This window comes from Crotalus tigris, unplaced genomic scaffold (assembly GCF_016545835.1).
Source record: "Crotalus tigris isolate CLP2741 ecotype Arizona unplaced genomic scaffold, ASM1654583v1 scf7180000018155.2402879, whole genome shotgun sequence".
NCBI classification, from domain to species: Eukaryota; Metazoa; Chordata; class Lepidosauria; order Squamata; family Viperidae; genus Crotalus; species Crotalus tigris.
In genome coordinates, this window is record NW_024096851.1 from 1,818,129 (window position 1) to 1,834,079 (window position 15,951).

General features: G+C 37.6%; 1 protein-coding gene across 4 annotated transcripts in view; it reads left to right on the forward strand.

Annotated features, from left to right (window-relative positions):
* The window catches only part of CDC14A (cell division cycle 14A), a 96,760-nt gene that overhangs the window by 58,909 nt on the left and 21,900 nt on the right, over window positions 1–15,951 (forward strand). For 2 of the 4 annotated variants that reach the window (XM_039348480.1, XM_039348481.1), the window contains exons 11-14: window positions 2,289–2,448; window positions 4,006–4,115; window positions 9,134–9,181; window positions 11,643–11,771. In XM_039348480.1, coding sequence (XP_039204414.1) covers window positions 2,289–2,448; window positions 4,006–4,115; window positions 9,134–9,181; window positions 11,643–11,771 — 447 coding nt within the window. Of the gene's footprint in view, window positions 1–2,288; window positions 2,449–4,005; window positions 4,116–9,133; window positions 9,182–11,642; window positions 11,772–12,402; window positions 12,728–15,951 lie in introns of all 4 variants that reach the window. The other 2 variants (XM_039348477.1, XM_039348478.1) reach the window with 2 other exon arrangements.

Sequence of the window (15,951 nt, forward strand, 5' to 3'; positions counted from 1 at the left end):
TCCAAGTGTTATTGCCTATTATTTCATACTTAACAAGGCAGTAAACGCCCTTCCTTCAAAATAATTATTGAAACAAGCCATCCCTTCTTCTTCTTTTTTGTACATGATCATGTATGAAATGGTTTGGAACAATATAGATAGACCAATATAGACCAGTGTTCCTCAAGCTTCAACTCTCAGAATTCCCCAGCCAGCATTGTAGCATTGTGACAAATGCAGAGCATTATGCCCGTGGTTTGTGCCCTCTGTAGGAACAAGGGACCAGAGATGGGGCTTGGGGGGGGGACACTGCTTCATGATGGTTATGCCAGGGTTTAGGGATTTCCGGGAGTTGTTCACCCTGTTCTCTGTGCTGGTTTATATTAGTGCCTTGTTCCTCCAGAGAACTATCGGCAAGTTGCTGTTGGTGAGAGCAGGGCAGACAATTTTGCAATATCTTCTCAGTCCAATGGAGATTAAAATAGCAAAGCTCAGTATCACAGCAGAAAGGCAACTTTCAGTCAAGAGCAGGCAGGATAAATTGTGAAAAAATAATTATTTGGGTTCATTATTGATTTGAAATTTATGGGTTTGTTTCCTGTATGCAAGCATTGCAGATTAACCATCCAAACCTTTTTTTTTCTGCCATAGGTTAGATTTTTGTATTGAAGTTTTCTTCTATATTCCTTGCTATGCTATTACAAACTGCCTTTGTCTCTAATTTTTTGACATTCATTGCCTTGACCCCTTGTTTTGTTATTGGTGATAGTTATCATAGTGGATTTTAAAAAATAATTAAGGAAGAAGAGTGGGATTTCTTTTTTTAAAAAAAAAATTGGACTGAGGCATACAATACTTTGCAGTTAAAACTGTGATACTGTTGCTCATTAGGTAATACTGCTCTGGGTTAACAACCACTAACAATCTTTGAAGTCAACTTAACAATAACCTCTCCAACCTAACTTTGAAAGAGGTATCCCTATCCACCAATGTATGGGTAAAATTATTCTAGGCAAGCATAAACGTCACTGATTCTTGCAAGGACTTTCCCCCCCCTGATTTATGTGTTTATGATACAAATTCAGCAAATTTTTCTAGGAGTTAGCTTGGCTTGCCTTATTTAATTTTATTACATGTTAGTTTCCTTCCAAGGATACTGTTTTCATCTTTCTAATCCTATTCTATTTCATAGTCATTAATCTCCCAACAGGAATTTTTGTCTGAATTTAAATATAGGGGTGACAGTTTATTTCTGCCTACTGCCACAGCTGTCATATTTAATTATCTAGTTAGGCAAAACTGGTGGGAAAGATTGCTTATGAATGAGAGGGGCACATACATGTAAGGAGAGAAGAAAACAAATAAAGGGTCACTGCTGATATATTTAACTCTATAAGAATTTTTTAAAAAGGTAAAGGTTTGCCTTACCAGTCTTGACTGACTGTAGGGGGTGTTGCTCATCTCCGTTTCCTAACCAAGAGAGCCAGCATTGTCCAAAGATGCTTTCATAGTCATGTAGCTGGCATGACTGTACACCAAGATGCATCAAACGCTGTTACCTTCTCACCAAAGTAGTGTCCATTTATCTACATGTGTTTGCATGCTTTCAGATTGCTAGGTTGGGAGGAGCTGGGGCAAGAACAGATGCTTACCCCATCACATAGTACTTGGGTCTCTCCAAACTTCTAGTCGATAAGCCTAGCACCTTAACCATTAACTCACCAAACCCCCTTTCTATAAGAATGGGCTTTGTAAATAAGATTCAGTTGTTGTGTTGACTGCTGGTTTTACAAACCACAATCTCTTTCATGTGTTAGTTTCAAACGTCTACTCAGGTGGGCAAACTTGGCTCAGGAATTCTGGGAGTTGAAGTCCATGAGTCATAAAAGAGCCAAGGTTGCCTATACCCCTGGTCTAAGTGGACATTTTCTTACCTGCAATATCCCCAAATGCTGGCCAGAGAATATCCAAAATAAATGTTTTAGGAGTTCTTGGTGCTCTCTGAACTTGATTGTATTGTTGCATCTGAGGATGTCACCTAATTTGGATAATTAAAAAGTCTGCAAGAAAACAACCAAGCTCAGAGAGCACCAAGGACCTCTTATTTCGACCCTGACCTACAAATGCTCTCCTCTAGTGATAAATATTTTAATTATAAGGGCCAAAATCTTAACTAGATCATCCAATAATTGTGTGAGATTGCACAGATTTAAAGATTGAAAAGGCACATATTTTGAAAGAAAGCCACGCCTCATCTTCTATAGTACAATATCACTGGTACTAATTTTATTTCTGGTTTTATTGAACAGAAAACAGTCGATGTTGTGGATCCACGGCGACATATTCCGAACTAAACAGAAAACAAAAGAAGTAGATGAAGATAGTTTGAGCAAAGTTTTATCTAGCTTCGATGAAATTTCTATCAGTGGAACTTCAACTAGAATTGAAAATTTGGATAAATATATAGAGGTAAAATTGCACTGGAATAATCTCCAATCATACCCGAAGAACATGCCAATAATTTCAGAAATAAAATATTTGAAGTTTATCACAACAGCGTAATATATTCAAAATGTTTGTATATTTGGTATACTTGTGTTACAACCCTTCTAATAAAAGAGGTCAGTATGATTATTGAAATAGCAAATTGCAGGACATGGCCAAGAAAGAATAAAGGACAAGATGGAACGCAATGGTATCCCATGCAACCATGATAGGTTCAATAGCCCTTTGCCAAAACTACAGTCTTAAAATAGGTGTTTTGGTGACTGTGTTTCCTAAGAAAATTAATTAGTGTCATCACATCAATGATGACATATTTTCCTCCTTTTTAACTTGATTCCTGACATAATATAACTTTGGTTTAATTTAAGCCAAAGGTTTCACTCCACGGGGCAAGGTAAAGAAGTAGAAGGCAAAAATATTCTCACTTGTGAATGTTAAAAATTTTCCTGCTATTCTAAAGAGGTGTGGAAAGAATCGGTGTGATTATTTATTAAATTTATTTTATATTTATACCCCACCATTTTTCTGCAAGTTTAAGATGGCATACAAATGGTGGGGTAGCTTGGATTAAGAGAAAGTGATTGGCCCATGGTCACCCAGAACTCTGTGATCAGCTGTGGACTTATAGCTGTTTTTTTTTGCCACTTACAGTCACCATCTTAACTATAAAGTCTTGGCCAGCCTCCCACCAGTAACCCTGTTAAAAGAAGGAAAGCATGTATGTGCTCATGCTACATTGTGCTTTTTGACCTTCAGCTGTATGGAAATCTGGGACAAGTTAAACTTCCCATTGCTTGTAGTAGTTTTATTATTAAACTATTTCTTTTCCAACAATTTCCCTTCAGCATATTGTGTACGCATTCACAGTTAAGTTTGACTTGGTTGTGTTATTCCTTTTTTTGCTTAAAATATTTTCATAGTGATAAATGCTTTTGATAAGTTGTCAGGAGTCAAAATAATGAGAGAGAGAGAGAAAAAACTATGATGATTATTCTGTCATAGATTTTGTTCTTGAAGAAAATTAATCTTATTGTATATAATACAGATAGGGAAATTTGGAGAGAGGAGTTGCTCGGACATTACCCCTGAATTGTATCTGAAGAGGGATGAGAGGGAAGAAAGGAGAGGAGAGAGAAAAGAGTAAAGGAGGGGGGAAGGAAGTAGGAAGGTTGGAGGAGAAGAGGAGGTGGGGAGAAAGGGGAGGAGAGTGGTGAAGGAAAGAGGAGAGGAAGAAGAGGGAAGTAGGGAAGAGAAGAAAGGGAGAAAGAAGGTAGAGAAGAAGGAGTGTGGATACAGTGAAAGGGGAAATGGGCGAGCAACACCAAAAGTCATGTGTATGTATTTATTTCATTTTATTAAAAGTATCTTATATATGAATGTAAAAAGAATGTATGTTAACATCTGATAAATATCACGGTATATGTATGGGGGAGAGTTTGGAAAAATAAAAAATTATTAAAAAAAAAAGATTTTGTTCTCGAATTTTTTTTTAAAAAAAAGTAAATTATTTCTGTTTTCCAGAATGATTTGGAAGAAGATTCAGAAACTAAGAGTGACTTGACTCAGGGAGATCAACTTCGTGCCTTAAAACTTCAGAGGCAGCCACGTTCAGCCACAACAGGAGCTCTTAGGTAACCTATTCAGACCTGAATGCTTCTGTACTAATATTGAATTTTTTTTTTTTAAATCACACTGAAATTTTTTACTTTTCTAATGATCTAGGGTATGGTTATAGCATCCTTCCACGGTATATTTATAAATTTGATCAGCTGCTAAAGCATACTAGAAGTGGCTACTGCTTGCTATACAAGTAGTTCTCCGTTTATGACTGTTTGAAATTATGACGTGCTTTATATTTTTTTTATATTTGTAAAGATTTTATTGGGTTTTTTTTCATCAACATATGTTAATTTTTCCAATCAACAAGTTGTCTGGAGTTTGCTATGCTAATACATGTTCAATTCCTAATCCTTCATTCTTTCCTCTAGCCAAGAATAAAATAGGTTCCAAATTTGATAGTAGTCTGTATCTTCTTTATCTTTCAACCTCATAGTTAATCTGTCCATCTCTGCACATTCCAATCTTTTCCTGATTATTTCTTCTTCTGATGGCAGTCCTTCATTCTTCCAGTATTGTGCAAAAATTATTCTCGCTGCTGTAGTAATGTGTAAGATTAAATATAATTTCTGCTTATTAGTCTTTTCAGGCATAATACCTAGTAAAAAAAGTTCAGGTTTAAAATCCAGTTGTTCACCCAATATTTTTTCTAACCACATATGTATTTTTCTCCAATAGGCCTTTGCCTTACCACATATCCACCAAATGTGATAATACGTGCCTATGTTATGTTTATATTTTCAACATCTATCTGACATATTTTTAAACATTTTTGCTAATCTTGCTGGCAGCAGGTGCCATCTGTAAAACATTTGTACAGATTTTCTTTGTATGAGGTTGACATTGTTAATTTGTAGTTTCTCTCCCATAACATTTGACATTTTTCTAATTCTATATTATAGCCAAAACTTTTTGCCCATCTTGTCATTGTTTCTTTCACTTTTTCACTTTCCATATCCAAAATTAACAAAAAGTTATACATTTTCTTGGTTAATTTCTCATCTGAGGTTAACAAAATCTTATCAAACACAGTTGATCCTTATAAAATCTATACATTTTTTACATCTTTTTCATATCTACTTTGTATCTGTAAATGTGCCCACCAGGACAAGTTAATTCCCTGATTTTCCAGTTCTTGTTTAGATTTTAATTTCCCATCAATATCTAGAATATTTTTATATGTCCATATTTTTTCAAAGTCTACCAAGTTTGGATGTATAAATGCCTCTATCGTTGATAACCATCTTGGAATTTTTAAATATATTTTAGCTTTAATTTTTCCCCATACTGTTGACAAGGCATTTCTTATAAAATGATTTTGAAAGTACTTATGGACTTTATTTTTCCCGTACCATAAGAAAGCATGCCACCCCAATTGTAAATCATGTCCCTCTAAATACAAAACCTTTTATTTCTAAGTGTTATCCACTCTTTCACCCATGTTAACATAGATGCTTGGTAATACAACGTCCATTCTGGCAACCCAAAACCTCCATTTTCCTTAGCATCTTGTAATGTTTTCATTTTAATTCTAGCTTTTTCCCCCTGCCAAATAAAGTTCAAAACCAATGAATTTAAATCCTGAAAGAATTTTCTCTCTAATTTTATCGGAATCGTTTGAAATAGAAATAAAATCTTCGGCAACAGATTCGTTTTTACTGTAGCAATTCTTCCTAATATTGACAGCTGCAGATTTTTCCATCTTTCCAAGTCTAGCTTTATTTGCTTCAATAATTTTATATAATTGTCTTCTTTTATTGACGAACACTTAGCCGAAAGATGAATACCTAAAAATTTAACTTTTTTCACTATTTGTACTTCTGTTTTCTCTAATATTTGCCTTTTTTGTTTATCTGTGAAGTTCTTTACTATTACTTTAGTTTTTTCTTTATTTATTTTTAGTCCTGCCATTTCTCCATATTTTTCTATCTTTCCCCATAGATTAGGAATCATCTCTAAAGGTTCTTCCAAGATAAACACTAAATCATCAGCAAATGCTTGTAACTTACATGTTTCATCTTTTATTTTCAATCCTTTAATTTCTGTGTCCTGTCTTATCCTTCTGTTTAGTACTTCCAAAGTAAAGATAAACAATAATGGAGATAGTGGACACCCTTGTCTCGTACCTTTTCTTGTCTCAAAGCTCTCAGTATAATCTCCATTCACTATCACTTTAGCTGTATGACGTGCTTTAAAAAGTGATCCTTGTACTTATAATCATCACAGCGTCCCCAGAGTCAGGTGATCTAGTTTGGGCACTTGACAACTGGCATGTATGTATGATGGTTGCAACATCTTGGGGTCATTTGATCACCATTTATAATCTTCCGGGGGGAGGGGGGAAGGGGAGCAAAGTCAACGGGAGAAGCCAGATTTGCTTAACATATACCCGCTTAACGACTGTGGTGATTCGCTTACAGTGGCAAAAAAAGGTTGTAAAATCGAGTCTGACTCACTTAACCGTTTAGTGAGCCACTTTATGATAGAAGTTCTGATCCCATTTGTGATTGTATGTCGAGGACTGCCTATAATGACAGAAAGGGATGTATTTGTCCATAAGATTATCAGGGAGATAAGCCTCTTGTCATGGTTCTGACAGATGAAACTCTTCAACGAACTTCTAGGCATTGTTTACTTTCAAGAATCTTTAAGGCAGTGGTTCTCAACCTGTGGGTCAGGACCCCATTTGGAGTTAAACGACCATTTCACGGGGTCGCCAAACAACCCAGTCCGCCATTTTTCCCCCCTTTTCCTTAGCTGTGCTACTCCCTTTTATTCTATTGGCTTTTGAAAGCCAATAGAATAGACTCTCTTGAATAGAGTCTAATTCTATTGGCTTTCAAAAGCCAATAGGAATTGTCCAGGCTGTCTCTGCCCTGCTGAGCCCGCCAAAAGTCCCATTCTGCAAACGGTGCTGCACCAGTTGAGTAGTCCTCGACTTACGACTGGTTGAGTAGTCCTCGACTTACGACCAGTTGGGGTCGCGGCATTAAAAAGGTTGAGAACCACTGCTTTAAGGTAAACAATACCTCGAAGTTCTTTGAAGAGTTGTTCTTGCTTTGACACCTCTATTGGCAATCCTCATGACATTTATAAGGTTACAGCAGTCCATTAGACTGTGGAGTACTATTTCTTTTGTCCTTATATTCCATTAAGGTCACCCCCCCCAAAAAAAAATCAGGCTGCATTTTTAATAAAGTTCAGAATAAGTTTGGATGCTTAATAGTCATCTTGTGGTCAGAGGCCCTAAAAGAGCAAGATGAATTGAAAAGGATGCTAGAAAAGCTTTGTAAAATTCTGAGGCAGCTGAAACAAGACATATGCTTCCAGATTACTGATGCATCGGTTCTGTCCCAGTAATTATGGTTCCTTCCTTTCCAGCCAAGGTTTTTACACCAGTTGATTATTTTCGCTGCAATTGTTGATAGTTATCATTTTTTTTCAACCCAGCAGAATTTTGGAAAGAAATTATACAAAGGGGCTCTGGGTTCATAAACAAAACTCTACGAAAGATGAATGAAATACAGCAAAATTTACTATTGGGGAGGGAAGGAAAAAGTTGACTGAAATGGTTCTGAAAAGTCTGCAGAAGAAAAGAATATAATCCTCCAGGGTGTTCCTAAGAGGAAGGCGGTTGGGCAAGGACTTGCAGGTGCAATGTAGTACTTTGATACACAGAAGAAAATGCAGATCCTCCTATAATTACTGATGTTTAGGAGGCTGGAGAGAATTCCAGCTGCCATGCTCTCCATGCTTTTTCCTAGCTTGCTTTTCCTCCGATTGATAAATGATACCGAGATGGAAAGGGAAGGTAAAAACTGAAATGATCACGATAATCATCTGGCAGCATATTTCCAGTGTTCAGCTAAAACTTTTAGCCATAATCTACTATATGTCCCTCATTTTGTTTATGTGAAGGTGCTAGTGATTGAAACTGGCCATTGTGTGCTATACTATTGGCTTGTTACTCCTATCACATATCCCAGACATGTCAAACACAAGGCCCGGGGGCCGGATGCGGCCCACAAAGTGGTTTCATGTGGCCCGCGAAGCCATCCTGGAAACTATGAGGGAACGGCCCCCTCTGCCTTAGCCCTGGCCCAAGCCAATTGGGAGCCAATGTACAATTTTGTGGTGGCCATCTATGCTGAAATGCATTCAGTCTTAGCTCCATAAGCCCCGTCCTCCGCATGGCCTGAGAGGAACAGTGAGGCTCCTTCAGTGGACCATGCCTTGGCACTTGCCCTAGTCCCACCCCCTTCTGCCAGAGACCCTCAGATCTATCCCACTCCTGCCCAGGTCCCCACAGGCACCCTTGATGCGAACGGTGTAGAGCTGGCCACACTCACCCAGTAGGCCACATCCACTCCATCTACACCCACCCAGTAGGCCACACCCACCCTGGCCACATCCACCCGGCCCCCTGAGGGCAACCGCAATGCTGATGCGGCCCTCAATGAAATTGAGTTTGACACCCCTGACATATCCTATAGATGGGTAGTGTGTGGAACTTTGAACTCTCTACTGTACTAGCCAACAAAATAAGAGCATGGAGTGATGGGAATTGTAATTCAATTGCATGTATGACCTTCTTCATGTTAGGATCATTGAAGAGAAACCTATTTTGAGTACCAAGTTATGTAAACGACAGTGTGCGAGCATGAAGCCTGAAGATTTTTTATTGATGGCACTGTCTTGCCAATTCCTTCCATAGGGAGATGGATACAACCAATTTCCAGTCTTCATGAGCAATGGTAGAAATAATTTCCTTTTAAGGAAGACATCTGCTAGATTCAGAGAGGGATCTGGGTGACACTCCAGTATTTATGTATTTGTTATTTATTTATTGACATATTTACTTAATTGCCTGTCTGCCTGATTGCTTGACTGCTTTTCTGAATTTGTGGGATATGTGTTTAATTTAGTATATTGGATTGTTGGGCGAGTAAATATTGGCTATATAAATTCAGTAATATATAACATATCCTTTTTAGTTTGATACTTCTGACGTAAAATATTATTGACTTTTTAGGTTAGAAGATATGAAAACACATGTCAGATCCATATCCCAGCCTTTCAGGTATTTGTTTTGATTGTTTAGAAAAAAGCAAGTTCATTTATAGAAGCCTTCTGAATTTTTGCTGTTGCAATAATAATTATGTAATTATTACATATTGCTGGTAATTACTAAATATTACTAAATAGAATAGCGCTGCGATTGTAAAAGCTGTTCACCATGTTAAATTTGTAGATCAAAGAATGGTTTTGGAATTCATTCTTACTAATACTATTTCATAACCTTCCTAATAAGGCTGTGAAATAACAAACATTTATATTTGTGATCCCATGCAACCTTGCTTGTGGGTAAACTGGGTCCATACATGTATAGCACAAACACATGTCTATTGTCTATTCTTTGAGACTTTGGTGGGCAAAAATTAAATTTTGGAAAACTATTTTACATTCAGCTTCATGGCTTGATATATAGTTCTTCATAGGTAAAACTATACTAATATTTAAAGCAAATTGAACTATCTCACTGAAGCCTGACTTATATAATCGCAGTATACTAGCACTGATACATTTCCATGAGGTGAGTTACCTTTTGAAGATGTATGAGACTTTGAATTCAGTTCTAAAAAAGTGTTCCACTTTTGCATTATCTGTCACTTGCCTGCAGCCCCTTAGAGCAGCTGTCTTTTCCTGAAAACTATTGGCAGCAATTTAAAAACTAAATGTTGTGAGGGAGACAGCCTCAAGTGCCTGCCAGGAGAAAACTGCTTTGAGCTGAGGCAGAAATGCCAGCATTAAGGAAACCTAACCTTAAGGATGGGATGCAATTTAAAGGTACCTTGGTACTCAACTGCTTTGAAACACATCGAATTTGGTACTCAATGCATTTTGACATGAACATTTTGTCCTGGTACTCGTTGTTTGTTTGGTACTTAATTGCACAAGCTAGAACTTGTCGTTGTCGGCTGCCTTGTGACTCACTACATTATTCCTTATAGGAAAAGTTTGTTAAGTATTCATCGTTTTTGCTACTTGTTGCACCTCCTGGAACCAATTAATGATGAGTACCAAAGATACCACTGTATAAATCAGCTTTCTCAATTGTCTGCAGATATTATGGATTTGGAGTTAGATGTTCAGAACAAGCCTGGTTAATTCAATAGCAGGTTCATTCTTTGAAATACTTCCGAAATTTCAAGTCAGAGGTGTTTTCATGCAAATTGCATTATGGCAGTATAAAGCTGGATGCTACGAATCTTTGAATGATTTTCAGGCCACCCTTTTTAGGAAGAGGTGCAGTTGGCTAACTAGAAACATAAAATATATTTTAACCACCTTCTCTATTACCAAATTCTGTTGCTACAAAATTGAAAAAGCACGTCCAAACTGTTGATTTAAGTCTTAAAAAAAAACTCAGATTCTACACATAACCTATACTTCAATCCATTATTCATTCATTTTGAGGATCATGTGTTTCAATTTGTTTATCCTAATTCCATGGTATTTGCACTATGTTAGGGGTTTTCACTATTTTTCAAAGAATTCTTTACAAGATGGAGAAAAGAGAGATTTATTATCAACCTATTAATGGCACTTTCTCCCACCTCTTTAAATGATTTCATGCAGAACCTGAATAGCAGAGATGATTAGAAGAGTCTCTAGTGACTTTACATTCCAGAGGCAAAAATATAGGGTAGCAGTGCCTTAGTGGGGAAGACCAGCAAACAAGTCAATACAAAAATTCAGAGATGGATCATTTGCCGCTAAATTTCAAACATGATTGCAATCAAAATAGTTGTCACTTTTGAAATGGATATTCAGTGATGTATCTGTTAACTTTCTGATTTGGGGGGCATTGCCTTGTAAAATGAAATAAAAAATAGGAAATAATTAGGGGGGGAAATCAAAACATTGGAATTAGCATGTGCATTTGATACTGAAAAATAATAACATCTGCAAGAGGCTGCGCTTATATTTTAAGAATTTGTTTTACTACGTAGGCATCCATAATTTTAAATGAATATATAATGTTCAAAACAGAAATTGAAGGGAGGAACATACTTATGCAATAAACCTCCATGCTGTTCACTGCTTGAAATTTGTACCCAAAGGTTCATATGTAGCTTTCTTCAAATGTGAAAGACTTTTTCAGTTATATTCTTCTTTAGAGACACCCCTGAATTACGTCAAAATTTTATTTACAGTCCAAGACCAAACACGAGCCCTGAAAAGTACCCAAAGGATAGGAAGATCCCTTGGCATAGTGTTCTGATTCACACAGAGAACTGTGTTCATAGAATAAAATATTTTCCTGTTCCTCCATAAGGTTTTACTGTGTCCAGACATCTTTAGATCCCAGTTGTAGAAGACACAATTCATCATATGCAAACCCTGAGGAAGTTTTAATGTTTATTTATGTAAATATTTATATTCAGTGATCCTGGTATGAAAACTAAATGAAGGATAGAAAAGTAAATGTTGTTTCAATCATATGAATATATTTTTGCTTCCTATTGGTATATTTTCAGACTGAATACAGCAGCTCTCTCTCAAGGGTCCATATCTCCTTTGAAAGCCACCAAAGTTATGGTTTCGACATCACCTGCCGCAAAGAGAATAAATAGACATGCTCCATCTTCAGTTCCAAATTTTAAAAGGTATTTTTTTTTAACTCTGCTATGTCTTTTAGCTTTTGGGAAGAGAGATGATAGGAACAAATACTATATTTTTCCATTTGCAATTGGGATTTCTTGTGTGAGAAATCTAAGGTATTCTGAATGTAACTTTAAATGATGTAACTTTAAATACTTGCTTCAGATACCTTAGTTTGACTATGGGAATACTGTAAGTGTCTGTGAGCACTAATAAAATTACATTCATGTCATCCCATTGATCTCATATTAAAAGAGCTACATGCATATTTTTCAAAATAATTTCTCCCATACTGGCCTACACCAGCTTATAGAAACCTAAAGGAAATCCCCTTTAAATAACAAATGTTAAAAATAGCCAACAAGAAAAGTGTTTCATAAAGTTCCAGCATCGCTGGAGATTACCTCTATGTATTTCTTCAAAGCACTACAATTATTTTGCAACTGTTCTTTATCCTAAAATGTTCCCAATGGTTTCCCCATTAAGTTACCAAAAGAATTAAGCTGTATGTTGCCACCATTTAATATCGAGAAAGTGATTTTTCTCCTCAGTGCCTTTTAAAGCATGTCTTGCATTGATCATCACATGTGCATACGTTTTGTGTGTCTTTTTACCCCACATGTGTTTTCCATTCAGCTTTTCCATAAACTCCAGGTTAGCCAGTTCTCTAGGGAACCTGCATGCTGCTTCAGATGATGCTGAGAGCAAACTGACATTATCATCCTCTAGGACAGGTTATTCTGTAAGCCAACTCTCCAGTCATTTGAATGGCAGTGCCCTGTTGCCTGCCGGAAATTATCATGAGCTGAACAACAACCTGTACAACAGGAGAGGCAATAGCACTACCAACCTCAACAACTATGTCAATTCTCCCAACGTCCTGGCAGAGGAGTACAACACCTTCAGATCTTTTACGGGGCTCGCTGCTTCTTCAGCAAGATACCTGAGTCGATCAATTCCTGTAAGTTCACAGTTCAGCAGCCCTTTCAGAGACCTTATAGAACTTTCCTTCAACCAAAGCTTTCTCCACAAAGTTTTCTTCTAACAATTCTTAGAACCTTCCTTCCTGGTCTTTTTTCTCATTTATGATCTCTTCCTCTTGCGCAACTCGTATCTTATTATCTCAATCAAAAACCAGTCAGCTACTTTTTGTTGTGGTTTCTTGGACACTTCAGGGGAAAAAAAGATAATTGTTTCATTCTCTAATTTTTGTAGTGTCTTCCATGAGCACACTTTCCTTTTTATATCCATTCTACTACATCCATTGTAGTAAAACGCTGAAAGTGTCAGATGTTTCTAACGGAGAAGGTTGTTGCTGGAGTTTTTACATTTTTTTTTTAAATATATGCAAAGAGCATGGAGAGATTCAGTAAGATTTTGAATTATCTTAAGTTAGAAGAATTAATGACATGGTTTCCTGCCTAAGCAGGGCATTGGACTAGAAAACCTCCAAGGTACCTGTTATTCTAATTCTAATTTATATAGATAGTTTTTGTTTGATAACCACTCATGCAGTGACCGTTCAAAGTTGTGACAGTGCTAAACAAGTGGTACTTATAATCAGTTCTCAAAATTCAAAGTTCCAGCTATTATAGCGCCCCTGCAGTCCAGGGGTGCAATACAGGCATTTGGCAACCAGCTTATATGATGGTTGCAGCATCCTGCTGCCATGTGATCACCATTTGTAACCTTCCCTTCTGGCTTCACATAAGCAAAGTCACTGGAGAAGCCTGCAGGGAAGGTTGCAAGTTGCTCCTGCTGCCTTTTCTCCTGGGGAGCTGCCTACGGAATACGAGATTCCAGAGATCTCATACTCCATAGTGTACTGCAGCATCCCCTCCCTAGCCCACACGCACTCACACAATGCTGCAGCTCACCTCACTTCATAGATCACACCTGCCCACTGGATTCTTCGCAAGCCATCCAGGACTCATGACTTCCAGCCAGCTTCTCCAGTGACTCTACTTGTGGAAAGCTGGCAGGAAGTCACAATCACATAAGGTCCTTGCTTAATGACCCACGATTTTTACTTAACAGCATTGAGAGCTGCCACAGTTGCCATCACTAGGCGATATGGCCTCATGATATTGCACTTCATGACTGCATCGCTTAATGATGGCAATTCCAGTCCAGATTACTGTCATGAGCTGAGGATTACCTATTACCTGTAAAATAATAGACCAAAAAGGGGGGGAAATCAGTATTGGTTCTCAGTCTACTCTAAATTTAGTCTTATGTTCTTGTTTAGAACAGGGCTTTTCAACCAGTGGTACGGGTACCACCTGTGGTACATTGGCACCTGGCAGGTGGTACGTGACCATCCTAGAAAAGTGGTAGCAGGGGAGGGGAGTGAGCTGAATTGGTGGCAGCATCGCACAAGCCTGAGCGAGAGACGGCTGGAGCTGCAGGGCTGTCAGGACTCAGGGGAAGCGCCAGGATCAGTACCAGGCTCCAGCTGGAGCTCGGCGCTGATCCTGGCACTTCTGCTGAGCCCAGAAGAAGCGCCAATCAGCTGGAGTGTTGCAGCATCTCCAGGGTCTTGTGATTTACATTCAGATGCTTGGCAACTGATTCATATTTATGGCGGTCACAGTGTCCCAGGGTCATGTGAAGTGACCAAAACCTGCTGCAACCACCCAGCAGATGGGGGGAATAAAAACCAAACACCACCCCACCCCACCCCCGCTGCCAATCCTCAACAGAAATGCTCGCAACAATGAAAACCTCGGACAGGAGGAAGAGCAGGCAGGCAGGTGTCTTGCTCGGCTGTGGCTTGTGGGGGCATTTTTTTCAGTGCCATTGTAACTTTGAACAGTCACTAAGTGAACTGTTGTAAGTAAAGTGTACTTTATCACTTTTTTCCTTTTGGGGGGGGGGAATCATCAAGTTTTTGACATCTTGCTAGGCGACTGATGGTACTCGGATGTTGCCATATCCTAAAAGTGGTACAATGGGTGAAAAGGCTGAAAAGCCCTGATTTAAAATATATATTTCCTCTGTGTGAATGAAATGGATAAATAAGTACATCTGACTACCATCACCATTTTACATAACTTTAAAAAAAATACCAAAAACTGGTGTCCTAAGATATAATTTAAGCCATTTGTGTAGGAACTATTATCTCCTCTGCAAAAGCCTTTGTTGCAACAGCAAGAAATTATAGCATTTCAAACTTCAGCTGTTGTCTACCTACTTGAACTTGTAAGATTTATCTCTTAGAAGATCAACTTTTGAATGTAGTATAAAAGTATTAAAATAAAAGAACTAAGGCATTTATTTTACTGGTCAACATGAGTTCATTTTGTTGAGAGCATCTGGCATATACCACACTCTGTTTTAAAAAGAATTCTTGAAAGTATTTTTTTCTGATGAAATCATATATTACACAAATTTGAAACTAAACTAATCTCAGGATTTTATTTTAAAATAAGTTCATTCCAGTCGCCACTAAAAAAAAAAACCAAGAACAAGTATGTTTTTCATACCTGAGAACTTATAATTAAATACATTGACCACCAGGAAGCACCACGTGATCATTGTCATCCTTATTCGGACTCCTCAGTTGTGGGTAGCCAGATGTTATTCTTTGGGGTTCAAATCCTGTGCTGGAAATTGAACTCATGGATTTTTGCCAGTCAGGTGACTTCATGCAATGCATTAGCTTTAGGAGCTATCCAGGCCCTGCAGTTCAGTGGTTGTAAGAAGGAATACCTAGAAGCTGTCAAAATGGTGTGTGTGTATATATATATATGTGGGATTTGTCTATTTTTATGCAATATGTATCCTATGTGGTGTTCTCAGTTACCTTGACCACCAGGAGGCACCATGTGACCAGTTTTATTCTTATTTACATCTTTCTGCTCAGAGAGCTTAAAGGCACAGTATGTACCATTCTGTCTGTTTTTATAATACATTTCTGCAGCATAGTACATAAAATATAAGTTATTTTTGGAAGATAAGAGCATGTTAAAAATAGAAAGTTCTTCATAACTTAGATCACCGTTGTTTTGTTAGACTATTACACAGTAAAAGAAATCCAGGAAACATCCTGAATGTTTGAAAAGTTAGAGCAATATAAAGAGAAAATATATTCAAACATAAATATAAAAGATGACATATTGCAGTGGTTCCTTATGAAACAAAGTGGATCAGTCCAATATTTATCTACCCAAAAACATCTAGCTT